The sequence below is a fragment of the Amaranthus tricolor genome, chromosome 14 (assembly GCF_026212465.1).
Source record: "Amaranthus tricolor cultivar Red isolate AtriRed21 chromosome 14, ASM2621246v1, whole genome shotgun sequence".
In the NCBI taxonomy this organism is placed as follows: domain Eukaryota; kingdom Viridiplantae; phylum Streptophyta; class Magnoliopsida; order Caryophyllales; family Amaranthaceae; genus Amaranthus; species Amaranthus tricolor.
In genome coordinates, this window is record NC_080060.1 from 6,491,459 (window position 1) to 6,514,829 (window position 23,371).

Consider the following 23,371-nt stretch of genomic DNA (forward strand, 5'->3'; position numbering starts at 1 on the left):
GTATTTTGCACATAACTTTCTCATACAAACTCGTTTTGAGGCAATTCAAGTGGCCACGCGTTCACGGGTCGAAGATCTAAAACTGATATTTCTACTAAGAAAACCTAAAAATGATCATAACCATCGCAAAATAGCTTAGCACAAAACGGATAGATTGTGTCCAGAAAAATGAAAATCAATCTTTTCTTTTTCTTTTTTTTTTGCTAGAGAACGATATATATATATATATATGTGTGTGTGTGTGTACATATATATATATATATATATAGAAAGAGAGAGAGAGATCCAATAAGAATGGGTGTGAAAATAGGAAGGATAGGAAGGAATAGCTACCGTTGATTAATTAAGATCTAACGATTTAAAAAAAGTTTTATTAGCAAAAGATCTAGTAACACATGTTTATGAAGAAAGCATCACATATTAATTTAGAAAACATCACAATTTCAAGTAACATATGTTTATACAAAAACTATCACATATTTAATTAAGAAAACATCACAATTAAGAAAACTCTCAATTGATCGTCTAAATATTATACCTCGTTAAACCCGTAATTGTATATTTTATCCCATATTATAATATTCGTTTGACTTAGTAAATATCGTAGGTAAAATAAAATAGTCTCATAATTTACTTTATTCAAACGTCACTTTAAATAAAAATAAAGAAAACTTTAAATACGAGTCAAAATATATAATAAGACAAATTATCATATATAAAATTATAGTACTCGGATTAACTTAACTCGAATCCCAATTTAACTTAATTAGTACTATAAATAAGTTGTATTAAAATAGTGGCTGTTACAGTTTGGCAAAATAGCTTATTAGGCAATTTTAGCTTATTTTAATACAAATGATCCCATGTTAATGTTTGGTAAAGTAGTTGGTTGAAACAAATTATTGTTATGAATAAGTTGTTTTTGAACAAGATGTCCATAGCAGCAGGTTCAAAATCAGCTGATCAAACATGCTAAGAAAATCAGTTGGTTAAATTAGCCACTATAATCAGCTATCAACTACCAGCTATCAGTCATTTGTCAAACACACCTAAAAACTTGTATTTTACCCTCTAAACTCCAATGTTGTGAATGGCTACCAATTACAAATGGAACCAAAGAGAAAAAAGGAAATTGTAAAGAAAAGACTTGTACAAGAAGCATCTACGGTACCATGCAAATATATGCTTCAAATTAATTTTGTAGATTTTCGAGAGGTATTTATAAGAACTTCCATAATTTATTTATTCTTGGTACAAGTTCCTCTATTTTTGTAGTTGAAGGATTTTTTTAAGAGTGTGGAATGATTTAGAAACTGATAAAGTAGGGTTAATTGGCAATGACATTCATATTGATCATTTTCCAGTAAAGGAAGGTTGCAAATAAGCTCTTTGTTATTGATGTGATGTTCTTTTACAATAATCATCCACTGTGAAACAATGGAATGCATACCTTGCTATTAAGAAGTAATTAATAACACCATAACTGCATAACTAATAAAGTCATCATGAAAGCAAGCTGCATATTAGTAGTTGTAAGTTGTCTATTATGATCTTGAATGTCAACTGAAAGTCTAGCTGCTTTAATACGTCGGTTCACAGATCATACATATTAACCTTCAAAGTTAGTACTTTTATTTTTAAAGACCACGTCCATTAGTCAAATTAATGGTGGCGACCATTATTTTTCTACGCGCTTAAGTCTTAACCCAATTTCCCTTATTCAATTACGTCTCCTTCCTTCTCTCTTTTGTACAACATACTCTCATAAATCACTCAATTTTTGTTGTTAATTGATCTTGTTTTCGATACAATTTAGGGTTTCCTAATCTTGATGTTGTCAATTCAAAGAAAATTATTTCCTTTCTGGGTTATTCTTCTTTTATGGAGTTCTTCATCTTTGATCATGGTAGAATCAAAATGCAAAAAAGGGTGTCCTTTAGCTTTAGCTTCTTACTATGTATGGAAAAATACAACCCTTACATTCATAGCCCAAGTTATGAACACTACTGAAGATGCTATACTCAGTTATAACCCAGTTATTCCTGATAAAGATAGAATTCAATCTTTTACAAGGATTAATGTTCCTTTTACTTGTGATTGTCTCAATGATGGGCAATTTTTGGGTCATTTTTTTCACTATCAGATGATAAAGGGTGATACTTATGGAAAAGTTGCTGGGACTTATTATTCTAATCTTACTACTGTAAATTGGATTGCAAAATTTAATAATTTTCCCATTGATAATGTGCCTGAGAATACCATTATTAATGTGCCTGTTAATTGCTCTTGTGGGGATAGTGAGATTGATAAGAAATATGGGTTGTTCTTGACTTACCCACTTTTGCCTGGAGATAACTTGAAATCAGTTGCTCAGGAAACAAATGCTACAACTAATTTGCTGCAGAGGTATAACCCGAATGTGAATTGGAATTCTGGAACTGGGATTGTGTTCATCCCTGCAAAAGGTATTTGTGCTACCCTTTACAAAAAGTATTTTTTTTGTTGTGATTGATTTAATGGTTTGTTGCAACTTTGTGGTTTTGCTTGATTACTCAATTATGTGCAACCAAGTGTTCATTCGGGTGGATTTTGGGTTAGGTGTTTCTGGTCGGTTTAAAATCAAGCATTGATTTTTATATAGTTTTAAATTCAATTTGAAGTCGGCTTAAGTCGTGTTCGCTTACAAGGTTTTGGGTAAATGTCGGGTCGTCGGGTCTGTTTTGAACACCTCTATGAGCAAGTGATTTGGTTTTGCATTGTGAATTGTTGACTTTAGTGCTTTTAGCTTTGAACAGCAACAGTAACTGTGTTACAAATTTTTTGATTAAGATAAGATCTTGTTTGTGATGAATTTTAGTGCTCTTTTTCTTTGTAGAGCTATGATTATGTTGTGATTCTTCCAGTTTTGTTTGTTTAGTACTCCCTCCATTTCAACCTCATCTTCTCATTTGATTTTGCATGGTTTTTAAGGATAAACACATGGATGATGATCCCATGTGCTTTTTTATGGAGAGTTAAGTGAGAGGACAATGTGGGACTACATAAATAGTGATCCCATGTAAGGTAAATGACTCGAAATGGTAAAAGAAATTAACCCAGAATGAAAATGAGAAGTTGTTAGTGAACGGAATGGACTCAAAATAGAAATGTAAAGTTGTTGCTGAAATGGAGGAAGTATTATATTTTCATGGCAAATGATTTTTGAAGGACTTTTATGCGAAGTTTAGTGGCAATTGTGTAGAGTTTATTCGAAAAATATTGCATCATTTTATCCTAAAGATGTATGCTCAGGAATATAGACAACCAAGATAGCATTATACAGCATTTGAGGCGTTTCACACTTCGTTTGCAGTTTTACCCAGAGTGTGACCAATATGGATGGTGCTTTATCACTAACTAATGCTTATGGTCAATTACGAAAACTAAAATACCAAAGGCTTAATCCTAATACACGAGGATGGCTACTTATAGTGATTCTACTTATGAGAACTACCTTTTGAAAAGTATTTCCTAAGGTGTAGCAGCTCCTCCTGTTCAATTCGGCTGCTCTATCTATTGGCATAACTAGCTGTATACAATAGGTTGCCTTTTTTCTTTAGCTATTGAGGAAATTTTAATTTTTGAAGCATATCAATAGCAGTGAATCACCAATAGCTTAGTTGAACTTTGGATTGCACAATTTCTTAGGGATAGATTAAAAAACAATATCATAGTGTCGTCCTCTTTTCCCACCTGAAGTGTGGTAAAAGCTCAAGACAAGGGCATGGGAAACCTTTAAATGGTACTATCTTTGACTGAGAGTTAAAATTAATTTTTGATATATCAGGTGCGTTATGTTTTTTCTTAACTAGTCTTTGTTAATATTTTTCTTATTCCTTCTTGTAAAGAAATATATCTCTTTTGATCTTGTCTTCGATACCTTAGGGCTTGGGGCATCTTATCTCCTCCCCGTTGAGGCCAAAATAATAATAATGGAAAATGTCTTATACTCTTATATGTAATTTCTCTCTAAAACATGCAAATGTCATAATGGTGTGATTGGATATGAGCTCTTAAACTTCTGAAACTTTATCGCTAATGTTATCGTATATTCATATGTTCTGATTGCAGACAAAGATGGACAATATCCTCCTATCTCCTCCAGGTAAATTTCTATCAGTACATAAAAGGAAAAAATTCCATCATGGTGTCTCTGGTTTTTGGATATTTAGCTTTTGGAAAATTTAAGGATGTTTATGCTAACTGCCATATTCTTTCTAAAGATGTTGGATGCATATATCTATGCTAGTATCTGTATAGTTTGCATATATTTTGTGCATGATTACCAACTATATGCTCCACTATCATGTCTTTAAAATCTATATGTGAATTTTGGGTTTTCCAAACTTTTGTTGTATTTTCATTACGGTATATAAATATATTGGTGGGATTTACAATGGCCGTCGATGTAATTTTTGATTAAATAGTTTTTATTTGTGTGATACTTGCTTGAAAAATTTAGATGTGAAATAGTTAAACTCAAAGACAATGAAATAAAAAAGTTCAGTAAGAATACATGCAAGGGAGGGTGATATTAATTGTGGTATCAATTCTCTGCATGCACCACTTCTCATCCGTTGATATTAAGCTTAGGAAATATATTGGAATTGATTGAACATGGAGGTAATCATATTGTACTTTTCTTGATTGGTAGAATGTATATTGTTTATGAACTTGTTTGAACAGTGAACTCATGTATAGATTAAGTATGTGAAGCATTGTACTTTCTTTTTTTACCTTTGATTTTTATCCTCAAACGAAAAGTTCTAAATACTTGTTATGTTTTTCCTTTTAGTACATTTTTATAAATGTAAACCATCCTTGCCTCTAATAGTGGGGACCATTTTTCATTTTTATAATGGGAAAAGTTTTCCATTTGGGAGTTAAATTCACTTTCCTTATTCTACGTGAATCAAAGAAATTTTGCAATTGATGCATGTACTGTGCACATGGATAAGTTTTTCCTTCTAAAATAAAAATCATTTTTTTGGAGGAGCGGGGCTTTGCTCTCTGTTGAAATATTGTGTCTTTGCACTTTTTGCAAAGCTTAAGAAAGGATAGATGAATTCTTTTTTTAAACGTATTACAGTATTGATGGCTATCACTAAACCATAAGCTTGTAACATTGAGATTAAAAAAAGTATACCTCTATTAAAATTTATAAAGTAATATGCGATATTTGGCTTTGATGGATTAAGTTTGCAAACTTTGACGAAAATTGAAGTTTGTAGGAGTTATAATGTGAGATTACTATGGATTGACCTTTTTTAGAAGCTACTCTCTTATTTTTATGTCTTTTGTTTTAATATGCCTTTTTTTTGTTAGTCCATTTCTCACTTTTCCTTTTTTCACATACATATATCCATAGCTACCACCACTTTTTTCCAACTTCATTCCATGACCTATTTAGTTTAGTTGTATTCATTTTCTTCCAAACTTCTTATTAGTCAAGTTCATTGTTAAGTTTATCGACCATTCCGGTTCACTTTTTCCCTTTAGCTAAGTAGGTCTTCCATAATCAAGTCAAATGGCATTCCGATAAGCTTATGACGATTAAATGCATTATGAGATGATTGCTTGATTCAGGGCGAAGCTAGGATTTGGAATTAGGGGGGCCAAATAGTGGATATACAAGCAAATTATTTTTTATATAAAAACTAGTTAAATTATGAAAATATTAATATCATATAGACTGAAATGAACTTGAATCGTAGCAAAAATTTATATTAAATAAATGAAGTTGAAGCTTCCCTATAATTATCACTTTTGAAAAAACCCAAATATTTTTTTGACTCTATTATTCCTCTAGTAAGTCTAAAAGAAACCATTAAAATTAAGATAGAAAGAATATAAACACACACTAAAAAGGATAAATGTAAAATAATGAAAGATAAATAGTAATGACATTATAATATATCGGTTTATTAAAAAGAATAGTTTAAATTAGGATTTGATATCTTGACCTTATGTTATAAATATAGATCATAAATTAGTAAGAGGGCGAAAGCTAAAAATACAAAGGATCACATTTTCGGCAAGAGGGAACAGGCTTCCCCCGGGCCCCAATGTAACTTCGCCCCTGTCTTTATTTTCATGAAGTTTCCAGCTATTGATTGTTGTTCATGTTCTTTAGACATAGACTATCATGCTAGTGTTCGTAAGGTCGATCGGTTTCCCCTGGATCCTTTGATTCCAACTTTTGTAGCAACCTATAATGTACATAGGATGGTTGAGGGAGGGATGACTAGGTTTATAGGTGTTTTTGTGCGAAGGGAGAGTGTAGGGTGATGATCTTAAAATATGAGTTCGTAAAATTTGGGCTAATGGATTAGGATTTGTGGCATATGTCAGTGACAAACATAAGTAACGCTTTGAACTTGAAAAGTTTTTAAGAAAATATGTCGTTCTTTACAATGTGGAAGTCTGAAAGCATTTTACAGTTGTTTGAACCACGGTGTTATGAGGTTATTTGAAACACGTGAATAACATGTGACAGAATTTAATAGAGATATATACATTGCGGATTACATGATTTTTTGAATGGAAAGGAGATTGCATTTATGCAAAAGTAACTATCCGTAACTTATTTTGAGCATTTAAATGATGGCGTTTAGAGGTCTTTCGGCACATGTGAATTACATCTGACAAAGATTAATAGAGCTACCATATTGTGCATATTACATGTTTGTTCTGAATGGAAAGGAGATTGCATGTATCCAAAAGAAGTATCCCTAACCTTTGGGCAACATGTGGAATTTCTGAAATCAACTAGATGCCACATAGTTTAAAATTATCTGTTAACCTTTTCTTCCCTTTCTTCATTTTGCAGCTCAGGTGGTTGGATCCCTTCGTTACTCCTTTTGGATTAAGCTTTAATGCTATGCAAAGTAATATTTTCCTATTATGCAAGCAGGGCATTCTGGTGCAGTCATTGCTGGTGTAATTGTGGCAGTGGTTGTTGTCTTGATTATATTGGCTACTTTATTTTATATTCGCATGAGAAGAAAGAAAATGAAGAAAGCTTTACTTTTTGGCAAGGCTGGAGGACAACAGTCTGGTAAGAGTTGAGCTATTTATTTGTTGTTTTATACGTTGAAGTAAGTTTGGCATAAGGATAGGAGAAGTTTCAATGTGCAATCTATCGTCAAAATGTTGCGTGTCAGTTTTATCAAAAGTAGTTCTCTTAGCATTAGATACATCAATTGTTTTTTCTCTTTAGCCAGTGTGCACTAATTTCATTGGAAGTAGGAATCTTTTGTAGATCTGCAGACTTCTATGCTACTTACATTATTGCGTTCAATTTTGATGACAGTTCATGGAAGTTCCCGCAAATTGGGAGATTCTTTAAATGCTGGAAACATCGGTGTGACTGTTAACAAATCAGTCGAGTTCTCCTTTGAAGAGCTTGCTCTAGCAACAGATAACTTTAGCATGGCCAACAAGATTGGTTCGGGAGGTTTTGGAGATGTGTACTATGCAGAGCTGAGAGGAGAGGTTAGTAAGGCACTTAGATTGACAGTGGTTTTATACAGTTGAAGTTAATATAAAATGTCCAGGTTAAAGTTTTCTCGGATGAAATTTTTACTGTTAAGAATTTTTTCTTGTAATTTACTAGCCGTCATGTGGTAGGTTTGGATTATTATTAAGATGAGAATGGATGTTACTCAGTTTTAAACTTTTTGTCTGGCAGTAGAATAGCCGTTGATCTTTGAGCTGACTGGTATTTACCCTTACCCATATTATTGCTCTAGTGATGAGTGAAGATAAGACATATTTTTCCTCTTTTGATATTATTAGAATAATAAATTCACTTTAGAAAAGTGAATTGTTGTTGTGGCATTGCCGGTCATTGATCTTGAGTGAAGATAAGAAATATTTGTCCTCTTTGGATGATTTAGAATAACAAATTCATGTTATGTTTGGAAATGAGGATTTCATTTGGAAATTTAGAATTGACTTAAATTTAGTGTTTGGCAAACTAATAAAAACCAAATTTGGATTTGTATTAATTCCATCATTGTATTAAAGTTAGTTAAAATTGAGAATTTGAGAATGACTTCCCACACCTTGTCATTCTCAAATTCTTCATTTATGATTTCATAATTGAAATCTACAATTGGAAATGAAATACTTATTTCCAAACATAATCTTAGGTAATTGTAAATGGGTCTAGCTCTAGTGACAAAGTAACTTTTTAGAAAAGTAGCATAAAGCCCAATCTGACCAAAAAGCTTCTATAAGGTGCCTCTAATAAGTGAAGTGAAAATTAAGCTGTTTGGTTTAACATATAAATAAAAGGAATAGTTCCCGTGAATGATACAACCTTTCACTGATTTTCCAACAATAATACCAATTTTATTAATACCGTGAATAATGCCAACATAGAGGAGTGCTACCGAAAAATATACATAGTTACCTTTAACCTATTAAAGAGATCATTTGGCAAATAAAAAAAAGAAATTTTAAATAAAAAACAAAAGACCAATCCAATCACTTACCCCCCCCACCATGACCCATCAAACACCTCCTCTTAGCCAGCACCACATACCTTCTTACGGGCTATCCAATTGCAAATCAATACCGGAGCTCCTTTTCTATTGAAATAGCCGGATCACAAGCAACCACCACTTCTTTTCCCTTGAAAAAACCCCTGCATTTTGGGTGGACTTGGATTTGGATTCGACGATGGGCTAGGGTTCGAGGGCGGGTCACAGTTGTTGGTGGTGGATTCGGGTTTGCGGTTGTTGTGCATGTTGAGTCTTCGCACGGGTGGAGGAGAAGCAGGGTCTTGCAGGGAGGGGGAGGGTTGGGGAAGCCGCACAGGTGGGAGGAAGGTTTGGGGTGGCTAATGGTGGGGCAGGTGGAGGGGATGGGGTGGCAGTGTGTGGTGGGGTTTGGGAGGTGGAGAAGATGGGGTGGCAGGTGGGGGAGATTTTTTTTCTGTTTCTCATTTTCCGTGCCAACTAATTTTCATTAGTCTGAAATAATATGAATGCATATTTTCTGTGTTTTGATATCGAGTTCTGATATTCTCTTCCTTGTTGTGTGCCAAACAATATATTTTGACAGAAAGCAGCCGTGAAGAAGATGGACATGCAGGCAACCAAAGAATTTCTTGCTGAGATAAACGTTTTGACTCGTGTTCATCACTTGAACCTGGTATGCTTCCTGCACTAAATTTATGTTTATTATGCACTTGCTTGTTGAATTGAAGCTTGGAGATTCTTTTCACATTTCATACATTCCTATGATTCATGCCTTATAGAGTTATTTATATGTGAGCTGTGTGAGTCTCTTCAAAAAGGAACTAATTGAGGTGATCAAAGCTTTAGCTATAAGTTAATATTTTGATCGTTTTTAATGATAGACAGATATCCTGCTTTATTTCTTGTCTGACATTCTTCCGATATTGCTATGTGCATATTCTGTCTCTACTAGTTCTTTCCGGGGAAGTCTTAATTGTCTTTATAATAATTGTGATCCCAAGCGAGAATTAAGTCTTATAGACGATCTGTCTCCCAAAAGGTAATGGAGGTGTGCAAAGATTTCCTCGGGCCGGGCGGAGATTCCCCATCTTTAAAAGTTTAGCTTACTAATATATGTTGTTGACTGCAGGTTCGCTTGATTGGATATTGTGTTGAGGAGTGTCTTTTCCTAGTGTATGAATACATAGAGAACGGCAATTTAAGCCAGCATTTGCGTGGATCTGGTGAATTTCTATCTTAGGAAAATTATCTTTGTAATGTACTTATGTACCTGAATTAATGCCAACCATTTGCTTTGACCTCAGGAAGAGACCCACTACCCTGGTCCACTCGAGTGCAAATTGCCCTTGATTCAGCAAGGGGTCTTGAATATATACACGAGCATACAGTGCCTGTCTATATTCACCGTGATATTAAATCGGCCAATATATTAATAGACAAGAGCTTCCGTGCAAAGGTGCAACAATTTTTTTTGTTCATAGTGGAAGGCGTATGTTGTTTTCGTTGCTTAACGTGTCAAATTTACAGGTTGCAGATTTTGGGTTGACCAAGCTGACTGAAGTTGGAAATCATTCTGCGCCAACACGTCTTGTGGGTACATTCGGATATATGCCTCCAGAGTAAGAAATTTTTCTCTGACTAATGTGGCAGAATTTGTCAGCTATTTCAGATTCGTAACTGTGATTCTCTTGATACCAATATTTGCAAGACTATTAGTTATTGTTAACATTAATCTAGAGTTGCCTATTTGTCAACCCTTCATTGGTTGCCTACACAACCAATGTGGGACGACTTCCATAACTTGCAACGGACTCGAATTGATTACAATCACTCTAATGAGAAAAGGGTGATTTCAGGATCGATGCACAATCCGGTGCACCCAATACTTTTTTGTTAGGAAAGATTTTTCCATCCAGATGTAAGAAATGCACGACAAGTATTCATCCTAGAAAAACCTACATTATGTTTATTGATTGTGACTAATACTCTTTGTTGAGCTAAATTTGTTGTTTTTATAAAGTACTTGACTTTCCGTTAAACAAATCTCTATGTATCATACCGATGTGTAGATTCCTATTCTGTAAGCTCTTTCTTTTGACTGCGGTATTTTAGAAACTTAAATTCAGTGCTCTTAAGGACTCTTCAGACAATTATCTCTTTATCCTGTTTTATCATTTGCAATATTTCTTCCCATTTTTTCTATGCCGTGTTGGATTTATTTATCGATTTCCTATGCAATTTTCAGAAGGATGGTTTGTTTTTTAGAAAAGAGCTTGATCATGTACATGCAGAATAGCAACTCTCTTTTTCCTCTATTCAGGTATGCTCAATATGGCGAGGTCTCACCAAAAGTTGATGTTTATGCATTTGGAGTTGTCCTCTATGAGCTTATATCAGCTAAGGCAGCTGTAGTGAAACAAAATGTCTCAGGTCCTGACTCAAAGGGCCTTGTCGGCATGGTAAGTCATTGGTTCTTCTGAAGTGGGTTTCTATTGGTAAAAACCCATAGTTGAAATCAAACAATTATATTTCATCCATATTGAATCATCACACACGGCCTTCCTTTTTCTTGTTTCTCTTTCAAATAATTATAATTTTGTGAGGACATATACCGTTTCGAATAATTGAATTTTCACGTTTTCAACTGAGCCTTACCTGTGAATTATCCTTGATCAAACTTCTTGGTTAAGAATAAAAAGTAACTGTAGGAAGGGGCGTATGGACATACTCGGCTACTCGTTAAGAATGTGGTAATTTTTGAGTTTTATGGTTACATTCTCACGTGTGAAGGGACTAATATATTTCCGGTGCAGCCAAAGATTGAGAATTCTTTGGTTTTCAATTATGTTGGATTAGAGTAAAATGATTTCAAATCATGCACGGTTTTTATTTAAGTGACGCCGTAGATGTTGATTTTCTACAAAGAGGCAATCTGAAAGAGCCTTTGTTTCATAAGGGTGAGGTTATAAACATCCAATTCCTTACAATCCGCATTAACAACAGGCACTTTAACAGTTTAATGGCATTGGTGCAATGTAAAGTCATTTTCCCTTGGGAAATGGAAATTAACCAATAGTTGAGTTATTTTGATGTAAGATCAGATATTTTCAATCATTTCATTCCAATATCCCAATACCATTAAGTTGCTCTCACCTGGATAGGATTTTTGGGGGGAGTGTTGGATGTATGCAACCCCAATACCCCAATAACAAAGAGTTTGTTTTCTATTTACCCTTAAAAGATAAGATATTTGTAATATTAAGATGATGTTTTCAAGTTTCAATACAAATGGTTAGAATGAAATGCATACATCCGTCTATTCTGAATGCCCCGTAGAGAGATGTGTCCGTGTGTGTACATGCGGTGGGTTGGTTGGTACCAAAATGTACAGATTAATTGATTCAAAACTGAAGAGTATCCCAATTTTTCTTGGTTTTTTCACAGTTTGAAGTTGTTCTCAATCAAGATGACCAAAATGAGGTTCGGAAACTGGTCGATCCTAGGCTGGGAGATGACTATCCTCTTGACTCAGTTTATAAGGTGAGAACCATTCTATTCAATCTATTTACTATGGTGGAACTCAGAATGTCACTATTTCGGATGATTTATCAGTTAGAAACTCTATTTTGACTGCTATTTCGGATGATTTATCAGTTAGAAACTCTATTTTGACCTAATCAATTCCGTTTTCCGTGCTGTAGCTGGCTCAACTTGCAAATGCATGCACTCAAGAGAATCCACATCTAAGACCTAGCATGAGGTCTGTTGTTGTGGCTCTAATGACTCTGTCGTCCATGACTGGCGAATGGGACACAGGTGAAATCTACGGAAACCATCAACTAAAAGCCCAACGTCAGCAACTTATATAGGTCTTTCTTTTGTTCGAATGTTTGTCTTGGTCATTGTTTGTCGTTCCTCTCCTACTGCACAAAGCGATGCAAGCGTATAGTCAAAGGCTGAGTAGAAAGACAGGATGCCGATTGCTTTTGTATTTAAAATTCTGTATAAACTCTGTATCTAATGTATACATGTATTTAACGTGTGTATGTAATGTAATGTCATAGACTCATAGTTGCTCTGGCCTAAGATTATAGTCTGTTGGTTGCATTGTGGCTGTCGGAGTTTATAAACTTCCGTCCGAGTCCATTCTTTTTATACTTGTTAGCTGTATTTACTAGGAGATATTAATAAGAGGGAAATTTGCTTGTTTTACCGGACATCGTTTATCATCACGAATGGTTATTTCTCTGTTCCTCAAAAATGATTCCGAAGCTTAAAGAGAAAATCAAAAGCTTAAGGCGGTACGCCTTTCCTGCATGCATTTTGTGTTGTTGAACATATATATTGTAACACCCCGGCCCAATGGACCACCGGTGACTACTTATGGAGACTTTAGACTGACCCTACAGATTAACACAAGTCTTTCCAGCGCACTTTGACCTCACTTGTGCGCACCTAGGAAAACATCTAAGGAGGTCACCCATCCTAAGATTGCTCCCCACCAAACATGCTTAACTGTGGAGTTTTTAACAAATAGACCCCCATGAAAAGATGCACCTTCTTGATATGAGTAGTCTACCAATCTTTTTCAAATCTCAATCCGAGTTATCACATATATGGACAAAGAACTTTTTTGAATGTCGTTGCTGACGTAAAATTAATGGAACCGAACTGATCGGTTAATGTACTATGCGGCAACCATGAAGAGTTTCGATGTAAGAAATGGAAAAATTTCGGAAAAAATTCGTCTATATTAACCGTTAAAATATAAACGGTGCAGAAGTACAATCAAATACATATAATGAAATGATAGACATTCACAATTCCGAACCAAATCTCTACTTCCTCTCGTATGATTATAAAGAAAAGAGCTACTTCGTAGATGGTACATGGGATCAAAATGGCATCTCATCGGTGATTCCTTTTCATGAACTTTGCTCGGCATAAGCCTCCGTGTTAGTTCGAGGTCTTTCAGAAGCCATATTCAGTCGTAAAGGTCGCCCTTCCAGTTCCTAAGACAAGGGTTGCAATGTTAAAAGTGAATTTGGTTTGATATTCGAGATTCAAGCAAAAAATCTCAAACAATGCTTACCACTTCATTCATAGCTGCGAGAGCAGATTCCGCAGCATCAGCAGATGAAAACGTGATGAAGCCAAAACCTCGGGATCTTCCACTGTCTCTCTCGTATATCACCTTAGCACTCAAAAAACCCTCTTGGTTCGCAAACGCATCTCGGAGCCCTTGTGTGGTAACGCCCCATCCGAGATTACCTGCATAGATCTTGTGTGGAGTATCCACAAAATTCAAGTTGCTGTTTCGAATTTTAGGACCCATCACTTTTCTCTCGCCCCCTTTAGGCACTTCTGGGAAGTTCACTCTCACAGTTCGACCTCCGATTTGCTGCCCAATTTTACTTCTCGAATTACTAACAGAATGTATAATCATACTTCTAGAAGTAACTTCATTTAGAGCAGCCAAGTTCTGATTATTCAAAAGGGAATTCATATGCTGAACTTGACTGTGTCATAATAGTTTGGTCTGTTCTAGAACTAATTAGAATTGTATTAGATTTTGGTCAAGGTCACAATGTGACAATAGCTAATTACAGAAACAGAAGCTTCCAGACATACACATTACTTATACTGTAATACCAACAACAAACAGATACAGGCATATATCTAAAACAAATTTCAGTATCTATATCTAACATTTTGGTACTCCTTAGGTCCCTCTCAATTTGCACAACTTTTTATTTTTTACAACCTTTTCTTTTTTGATAATGGTCTCACTTTCCTTTCAATCTCAACTACAAACTTATACTCTCTCCATCTTCACCACTTAATTCTATCATTTACTTATTTTTTATCTCATTCTCCAACCAAATTTTACTTTCTGCAAAATTTCACCCATTTTATAACATGTGCAAAATAAGAGGGATAGAGAAAGTATTACTAAGCAACACTGAAGATTTTGGCTGTTCAAATATACAACAAACATGTACATGAATGGCTCTAACAAAGTAAAAGTGAGGAACTAGCAGAAAAATGTCCATTCTCAAAGGAGCAATGTTTTTTTTTTTTGGTTTCAGATCATAATAAGAATATATTAATATCATGAAATCATTTATATTTTTATTTATGTGAAATTTTAGATGATGTATGCTATCATCGATAAATGGTAATGGAATGTTATTGTTATTACGGGTTTGCTGTCCTCCGACCCTCCCAAGAACCACGATCATAGATTCTATGAGCGGGATAGATGATAATCCTGGCTATCAAAGATAAATCAGAAATGAAATTTTGTTATGACTGAGCCCAAATCCCACCTACATGGTAATAAAGTTATTGTTATTACGGGTCGTTTGGTAATTGGTATGTGAGAATGGTAGTAAATGTTAGTGTAATATTGGCAGAAATATCTCTAAAATTCATTCCAAGGCATTATCATTTGAAAAATAATCTAATTTTCTTCTCAAAATACATTCAACGCATTATCATTTAAAAATGTATTATTAGGTAGTAATGGAAAATTGCGAGCCAAAAGACTTTTGTATGAGCAAACTTTTGTTACCATGAGAATGATACATAATAAAAATTTACCCTAAAAATTATTCTTTTACCACTAATTAGTACCAATTACGGAAGGACTGTTAAGGTAATGCGGAAAAATAGGGAATTGTGAAGTAAGAGATACAAAGAAAGAAGATAAGAGAAACTTACAGAACCATCAAACATCCGGATGGCCTCTTTTGCTTCATCAGTGCTTCCCATAATGACAAATCCAAACCCTCTGCTCCTATCAGTTACCTTATCATATATAATCTGATATTTTGTTGGGTAAAAAAAATGAAAACACTCAAATTCCATAAAATTATGAAGAAACACAAACAATCCAGAAAACCGAAAGAAATACTATACCTCAATGGATTTTACTTGACCAGCTTCAGCAAAGATTTCAGACAATTGAGAAGAATTCATGGAATAAGGCAAATTTCCCACAAATAGCTTTCGATCATCAGTCGAATCAGATCCTTTAATCTCTTCAGCTTCTGATTCGTTTTCCTCTTGTTCTAATACTTGTTCCGATTGTTCTTGCTCAATTTCATCTAGGGTTTCTCCCCAATCATCAGTAATTAGGGTATCATTTAGGTCTGAAGAACAGTGAAAAATGTGAAGAGGAATGAGAAGAGGAGGGACAGGAGAGAGAATGAAGCTGTGGGTTTTAAGATAAGTTTTAGGTTTAGGTTTAGGAGAAGGGACGTAATTGGGTGAGAAGTGAGTGAAGGAGTGTTGATAAGAAGAAGATGGAGTTTTAACAATGGCGGATAGAGATTTTGGTGCTGTTGCCGCCATTGTTCTGTATTCAGAGAACAGAGGGAGCGGTAAGTTGAATCAGCACTCAATACAGCAAACTGCCCGTTGTTGGTTGTTTCCTCCCTATTTGTTTATGGATAAGGTTGTTGATATAGATTATAGATGCAAGTAGGGATGATCATGAGTTCAGAATTCTAATAGACTCGCTTTTTTTTAAAGGTTTAAGTTTTAATTTTTGAGACCCATTAAATTCGAGTCGAATTTAAATCTAAAAAATAATTGATAGACCTAGGTCCGGGTTCAAATTCTAAGATCTGAACCCGAAGCCAGCCCGTCTTCTAGACCCGAATCTTAAATCCGCCCCACAGATTCAGACTCGGACCTGGCCTCAATGTGGATTAATTGAGAAAGTATACTCGTGATTGTGTATTTTGTATATCAGACAGTAGTGCAAAAGGTGGATTAAGCAATTACTCCTATATTTTTCAATATGTTAAGAAAGTATACTCAGTGAATTGTGATTGTGCATTTTGGTTGTTTTATAGTAATGTCTGATTGTTTTGAAGAATTTATGGTGATTGTTTTTCTTTTTGTTTGGTTGACATGAACGAATTGTTTGTTATGTTTGGTTGCTTGATTCATTCTTGATCTATACGAATTGCTTGATCTATACTTAATATACTTAAAATATTTATAAAATACGTTAATAAGTCCTTTATAAAAATACGAAAAATATAATGACTTACAAAAGGAACAACGAAAATTGAATTCAGGACGTACTTGTTCTAACAAATATAAAATTCATTAGAATTAGAAGATCATTAATCATGAGTAAGTCTTGTATAAATTTAGATCATATTAAGATATTATACATATTTCATAATATATCCTCGTTTTTGCCTAAATTGTTTGGTTGTACACTTTAAAATCATCGGTGCATATTACACGAGTGTGGACTATGTTCGTAGTTGAAATTACTAGATGTAAATTAGAGTTAAAGTTTTTTAGATGTAGTGTAACAAATTTAAAAGAACATAAAGAGCAAACGATAAGATCGATAATGACTTTGAAAACAAACCATTCATGGCGAGTAGCTTTTTTATACTCACACATGTTCACCTGAGTATGAATTTAAACTCATTCTCATCCACTATGACCAACTCGGTATACTCATTATGAGTATACACACCTTATAACCACCTTACATTCATCCATTGTCTGTGTTATATGACCTATAAAATTGCAATTCTGTACAATTTTAATTACACGTCTAATTATATTACATACAATGTAATAAAATAACATTGATATTCTTATTTTTTTGTCAAAAGTTTTTAACAACATATACAAAATTGATATAATCTAGTACATTATAGACTATAATCTTATAGATATCGAGCAAGTGAATATGAAGTGGGATTAGTGGGTATGGGGTGGGTGAGACCTCATTCTCACCACCTACTCGCTACTCATGGTGGACATGACTTTTCATATTCATATCTACCCACTACACATTAAGTTAATACGCACACATCACTACTGGGGTGATTACGATGCAAAATTCATATTATTTTCATAAATTCTTGTAAGAGACGGTCTCTTTGAGAGACTATTTCTAATTGGGCAGGCCCATTATATATTTTTTAAAATATTGTAAGTAGGCATTAAGAATGATGTAAGTAGACACTTAAAATATTAAAAGTAGAAATTAAGGATACGGTAAGTAAGCATTAAGAATAATGTAAGTAGCCATTAAGAATACGGTGAGTAGGCATTAATCTTTAATAGACTGAGCTTGAGATATGTCTCTCAAAGAGATGGTGTCTCAAGAGACTAACTGTATTATTTTACCCGCTTGCGGTCTCAATTAATGATAAGATATGTGCATCAATGAAATTTTAGGTATCAGGATAAAGAGATTGATGAGATGCTACGAAATTTTGGTACCCTCAACATCAAAATATTTGGGCAATTGGGTCCAACATTCGGCCAACATACTTAATAGTTAATTCATAGTTTATCAATAACTCATTGTCTTAAATTCCTCAACAATTTGACAACCCACAAAGTTGGTAGCAAAAATGAATAGTCGAATAGATATTGTTGAAAAGGGGTGCCATGGATGCTCTTGTTTAGTTCACTTATGATGGCACTTTCACTAGTAGAGAAGCAATGGATGGTACCTTAGGAAGAAGAGGATCAATACTTTATTAGCATTATTATGAAAAAAACCCATAAAAAAAGTGTAATCTTTTTATTTGCACTAAAATTTTAAAATTCTATTTTAATTAAAGAGGATCAATACTTATTTTAAAAAAATCATAAATTTAATTTTTACATATTCCATTCTCACAATTTTAAAAAAAGTTAGGAAAGTTATATATGACCTATTGACAAAAACTTTGGCACTTAGCGCCTCAACCCATGGAGCAAGCCCCTCTAAGGCATAAAAATAGAACTCAACTGCTTTTCCATTTCAAATTATTTGTAATATTTTTCTACATGTTATTTAGAGATAATTTAATATTAAATATTTTTATTTTTACTTGACAAATAAATAAAAAATAAAAAATTCTTTATTAAAACCGTCTCATCGTGAGACGGCTTAATATGAGTTGACCCAATATTTACTTTAAAAAAACTGAACAATTAACTTAATTAATTATTTTTTAAAAAAAACATTAATTAAACTGGTTGTATGGGTCCATCTTACAATAAATAAGACAATCTCATACAAAACTTAATAAAGGCTTATATTTTAAAAACTAGATTTTAAAACGAATATAAAAAAAGACATAACTATATTATTTTTTATTCACCGGTATATATAATATTCGCTAGCTAATTTTAAACGGAGGAATTAAACGTTATACTTCTATCATTAAATCAATTTTAATTTGAAGAAAATGTACTGAAAAAAGGAAAGTTGAATCATAAGAAAAGACACGATGAACAACAAAGGAGAACCTAACACTGCACCAAATCCAGATCGATGGTATACTATTTCCCTTGGTTCTTCTTTCAAGGATGAACAACCGTCTTCCAAATTCTGCACTTTACGCTGTAAGTGTCAATCCTCTTCTGATTGTTCATCATTGTCTCATCTTTTCAATTGATAATTTTGATTTGTTATTGAACAGATGAATTCAAGCCAGCTTCAATTGATAAAAGTCAATCAGGATTATTACACAAATCGAAAGACAACAAAATTAGCGTTGAATTTCAGAATAATCAACCTGGAAAACCTAAAGTGACATTTGAAGGTACGAGTGAAGATTACAAAGAAAACGACGCTGTTTTATTCTTTGATGGTCGTAGTTTTCGGCTTGAACGTCTTCATCGTGCCGTTAAGCGTTTGCGTCATGTTCGGTTACCTGGTGAATCATCGGCTGCTACATTGGCAGCTGCTGATGGTGGTTCACCGCCGTTTGGTAAAGGTGTTAAAGCTCATCCTCCACCACCACCTCCGCCTTCATCTCGGACGTCTTTTACGACTTCGTCGCTTCCACCACAACCTCCGGTCTCAGTGTGTTTTCTTTCTTCCCCTTCCATGATTCAAACTTAATTTATGTGAATTATTTTGTTAATAATTATAATAATTTTTGTACTGTTGCTGATTGATTTGTTCCATACGAGGTGCTTAGCCTCTGTGTGAAAGTAGCATCTTTGTCTCTTTGTAATGATGGAACCCTAACCTCATAGTGAAGGTTTAACTAATATTATATGCTGGTTGAAGTGGCGGAGTGAATGTTCATTTTTTATGGCAATCGTGGTAACGCAGCCTTGTTTTTCCACTATGTTTATGTGAAATTGCATACAATGTTTGTAATTATGGCACAATCCAAGTACATTTTTTTTACTGAATTCTGTCTAAGGTAGCTTGTGTAAGCATGAGCTACCTGACCTTGGGATGATGGGATGTTCGTTGGTTGAATCGGCCGAGTGTAAGCTTTGCATTTGCTGGTAAAATTTAGCTTCTAGTGGATTATTTGCCTGATTATCCTACAGCTTACCACTAGTAATAGATAGTGTCCTTGTCAGGAGACCTTCTGGGGACTAGTGATCCTGCGCTATTAGGAATAGGCAACTGCTTCATTAAATAGCATCTCATCGCAAGTTCAATGTTTTTCTTATGAGGAAATGTATGATGCTGAATAGCTTGCAACTGATTTGATCTCTGTATGTGAAGATGCACCCGTTTCAATTAAATTTAATGAACCACTACATCTTTTGAAGTCTTATCAGTCATGTCTACCACCTTTTCAAATTTACATCTTATACTCTCTGCATTTCACATTTTTCCCACAGATGGCTTTTTGGAACAGTTGATGCAACCAAAAAACTTTTGAGTATAAGACATCTTGCATAACCAAGCTGCAGCTTGTACAAAAGTAGAGTCTTATGTAACTAGTCCTTTCGGAGATTGAAATATAAAAATAAAGGATAGATGATTAAATAGCTTAGGTTAGCAACTATTGAGAATGAACCCAAATGTAAAATAATTGATTTGCTTGGGCAGCTTTTGTATTGCAAGACTTGAGTTAGTGAGGAGGAATAATGATGAAGCTTTTAGGAAAATTGGATCAGTGTTGGATGTATCTAACACATATTTATGAGAAGCAATGCTTTGTTATAAGAACTAAGAAGAGTTAAGGGTTGTATTGCAATGTTTTAGACACCGCACTCTACAATCTCTTAGATTGTGACTTGTGATTAGGATTAGGATCACAAAAGCATTTACTCTTCGAATTTGAGTATAGTTCGATTGACCACAGTAAGAGTTTGTTTTCGAATTATAGGCTAGAATAGTTAAACTCCGTGTAAAAGAGGAAAATAAGTGAATTTGCTAACCCTCTTTCCACTTATAGATGAATGAAAACTTAGGAACACCCCTGATTGTTCCCTAAGGGTCTCATTTAAAAGACGTCCCAAGGGTCTTATAGGCTCCCAAAACTTGGGAACATCTCTGAAATGACGGGTTTAGCTTCAAAGAAGTTTATGATTAATCTATCTTAGTGTTAATAATTTTGGTTTGATAATTGCCTGTAGATAGTCCACAATTTAGTAATTTTTTGGCTACTGTTAGTATTTTTAATGCTGCCAGACTGCCACTAGAACCAGTACTGATACAGTTGATTGATGCTGCAGGTTGAAGTTGAACGAATTGATATTGGAGATACAGGAAACTCTGGTAAGAACAAAACCTTCATCTTATCTTGTCATCATTTTTCTACAATCTTTCCCTACTTTTGCAGTCTAGTGTTTTGATGTGTGTTTTAAATTTATACCACAAGTGCACAGTTTATGTGTAGCTACTAGCTACTGGTCGGTCTCAAGGAAGCTAGGCTAAATACTTTGCTATATCTAGTAACTATATCGTGAAGAAATACAATGGTGTGGATTGATTCTATAACTTATGATTAAGAAAATGCATACAAAAAATATGGTGAGAGGACAATAATTACGAAAATCTAGCGAAAGCTTGCTGCTTTTTGGCAAGACAAAAGCGACAAGTTGTTGCTTTCTTCTGACTTGGCACGCTGCTAGTTGTGGAGAAGGAAATTCAAAATCAACGACTCGTGGCTTTTTGCTGTGCTGCTTTCTTGGCTCATTTTTCACCACTTGGTAGGGGATCTTTAGGTTTTTTTTCTCCTGGTCTTTGGCCCTCTTATTACTCCCTCATCCTATTAAACACCATAATTGTACCATTTCACCTTATAATTCATTACAATCCGCAAAATTGTTAGAAAGGTGATAAATATGAAAAACTAATAAAATACTCAAGTAAGCTCAACTATTCCATCGAAAAGGAGTTAATGTAATATGAATAATTGCAAATAATTGCATGTATCACCTATTTTCGTTAGTTCTTGATGCCTTGGGTCTTTTGGATGATTTTAATACGCCTTTAGTCTTTAATTTTTATTTTCTCAGGTTCGATTTCTGTGCACTGGCAGTCTTGCGTCCTTATCTGCTGTAATTGATTAATTTAAATTTGTTGGTACAGGAGAAAACCCCAAGTTCGAGAATTCTATCAGCAGCCCTCCTCAACAATCAAATGCTTTGGTATCGCCAGATTCAAAGGACTTTGATCTCGAAGAACATTTAAACATAATGAATGACGATGAGGACGATGCATTTGGGCCTAGCAAAAACACGTCTGAAGAAAAGACATTCCATACAGGCATTGATATCAACATGCCACAGCAAAACGACACAGATGATGAGATTGCCGATGTAGATGTCAACGACGATAATGGTGTTATTAATGCAGCAGAAGCTCTAAGAGCTCAGGTTAACGCAGGGGAAACAAAGGAACACACGTCCAGCTCCAGTGCCAGCAGCGGGAGCGAGAGTAGCGGGGGCAGTAGCAGCAACAGTGGAAGTGACAGCAGCGGTGGTAGTAGTGACAGTGAGAGCAGTGATAATGAAACGGTTAACTCTATTTGAGTGCTGAATTAAAATACTGGTCATGATTCTGTTGAACCACCTTTTGCATCAATGGCCTTCACGAATTGGGTGGTTTTATTTTGTAATGCTACTCTAATTTCTGAGTTTTTTTTTCCTTCTAAGTTCTAACTTCTAACCGTTTGTTTCCAGTTTCCATAGAGGTTATTCAGGTTTTAACTTTTGACCCGTTATTAGCACTTATTTGTTAACGGGTTGGGTTTTTTTTAAATTGGTCATTAATTGGTCGGATCTTTAATGGGTCGGTCATTACAACAACAATTATAACAATATCACAAATTCTTCTATGAGATGGTCTCACTGTGAGACATGCCTCTTACTTGAGTTGGGTCAAATAGCTCAATAATAGAAACTTTTAGCTTATAGACTTCTTATATTAAGATCGTCTCACCGTAAAATGGTCTCACAATTATTGTTGTTGTCATTATTATTATTATTATTATTAAATTATAATAATATTAATAATAATAACAATAATTATTATTAAATTGTATAATCTTAGATCTTTAGAATATTATCATAATAATAATATTATCGTTTCATAATGTTTATAAAATATTTTTAAAAAACTCAATTTATGTCTTTTCCCATTTTAAAAAAGATTTTTTTCCTAAATATTGTTAATTATAAAAGTATTTTTCAGTTTGCATGAAAGGGAAAATTATTTCCCAATATACCGTCCACCTTGTATGACCCTTTTTTTATTTAAATCTGCAAAACTAAACCGCCACATGAGGTGGCGGTTTACATCATAGGGAAAAACGCCATTTCATTTAGAGTTTTATCAAAGACAAACCGCCACATGAAGTAGCGGTTTTGTCTGGGTAAACCGCCATCTGATGTGGCGGTTTGCTATGTGCTCTTGCAACGTTTTATTTTGTTTTCTCAATTCCCATAAATAGTTAGCACAACCTGCATTAAACTAGTTCAATACCATCGATTCCATGATAATCAACGAAGTACCAGCTTGATTTGTAAACATTAATTATGAAAATAATGCGACATATATTACAATCATCGAAAGTGATACAAGAAGTTCAAGTCATATAAATTGATACAAA

General features: G+C 34.3%; 3 protein-coding genes across 4 annotated transcripts; 2 read left to right on the top strand and 1 right to left on the bottom strand.

Moving 5' to 3' along the window:
* The first annotated feature begins 1,423 nt into the window (after positions 1 to 1,423).
* LOC130800044 (chitin elicitor receptor kinase 1-like) lies at positions 1,424 to 12,757 on the top strand. Its single transcript, XM_057663378.1, has 11 exons — positions 1,424 to 2,465; positions 4,111 to 4,144; positions 7,041 to 7,102; positions 7,352 to 7,533; positions 9,109 to 9,198; positions 9,655 to 9,748; positions 9,830 to 9,981; positions 10,053 to 10,144; positions 10,846 to 10,984; positions 11,970 to 12,065; positions 12,227 to 12,757. Exons 1-11 carry the CDS (start codon positions 1,832 to 1,834, stop codon positions 12,392 to 12,394), a joined length of 1,743 nt encoding a protein of 580 aa, XP_057519361.1. The 5' UTR covers positions 1,424 to 1,831; the 3' UTR covers positions 12,395 to 12,757.
* A 402-nt stretch (positions 12,758 to 13,159) lies between these two features.
* On the bottom strand, positions 13,160 to 16,325 carry LOC130800043 (33 kDa ribonucleoprotein, chloroplastic). Its single transcript, XM_057663377.1, has 4 exons — positions 15,447 to 16,325; positions 15,249 to 15,350; positions 13,618 to 13,926; positions 13,160 to 13,537 (listed from the first exon to the last, which is right to left on the bottom strand). The coding sequence occupies exons 1-4, from the start codon at positions 15,879 to 15,881 to the stop codon at positions 13,451 to 13,453; spliced, it is 933 nt and encodes a 310-aa protein (XP_057519360.1). The 5' UTR covers positions 15,882 to 16,325; the 3' UTR covers positions 13,160 to 13,450.
* Positions 16,326 to 18,693: 2,368 nt separating this feature from the next.
* Positions 18,694 to 22,629, top strand: LOC130800045 (uncharacterized). 2 transcript variants are annotated; one of them, XM_057663380.1, is made up of 4 exons: positions 18,694 to 18,905; positions 18,983 to 19,368; positions 20,991 to 21,033; positions 21,850 to 22,629. In XM_057663380.1, exons 1-4 carry the CDS (start codon positions 18,791 to 18,793, stop codon positions 22,290 to 22,292), a joined length of 987 nt encoding a protein of 328 aa, XP_057519363.1. In that variant the 5' UTR covers positions 18,694 to 18,790; the 3' UTR covers positions 22,293 to 22,629. The 2 variants fall into 2 exon arrangements, with proteins under 2 accessions (XP_057519363.1, XP_057519364.1); XM_057663381.1 differs by having other exon boundaries at positions 18,983 to 19,362.
* The last annotated feature ends 742 nt before the right edge of the window (positions 22,630 to 23,371 follow it).

Coding starts and splice junctions, on each gene's coding strand:
- LOC130800044 (XM_057663378.1), top strand. CDS start 1,832: ATGTTGTCAATTCAAAGAAAATTATTTCCTTTCTGGGTTATTCTTCTT. Junction 7,103..7,351: donor AGGACAACAGTCTGGTAAGA/GTTGAGCTATTT, acceptor TTTTGATGACAG/TTCATGGAAGTTCCCGCAAA. Junction 10,985..11,969: donor CAAAGGGCCTTGTCGGCATG/GTAAGTCATTGG, acceptor GTTTTTTCACAG/TTTGAAGTTGTTCTCAATCA.
- LOC130800043 (XM_057663377.1), bottom strand. CDS start 15,881: ATGGCGGCAACAGCACCAAAATCTCTATCCGCCATTGTTAAAACTCCA. Junction 15,351..15,446: donor GTCAAGTAAAATCCATTGAG/GTATAGTATTTC, acceptor ACAAAATATCAG/ATTATATATGATAAGGTAAC. Junction 13,927..15,248: donor TCCGGATGTTTGATGGTTCT/GTAAGTTTCTCT, acceptor AAAATTGGGCAG/CAAATCGGAGGTCGAACTGT.
- LOC130800045 (XM_057663380.1), top strand. CDS start 18,791: ATGAACAACAAAGGAGAACCTAACACTGCACCAAATCCAGATCGATGG. Junction 18,906..18,982: donor CAAATTCTGCACTTTACGCT/GTAAGTGTCAAT, acceptor GTTATTGAACAG/ATGAATTCAAGCCAGCTTCA. Junction 21,034..21,849: donor TGGAGATACAGGAAACTCTG/GTAAGAACAAAA, acceptor TTGTTGGTACAG/GAGAAAACCCCAAGTTCGAG.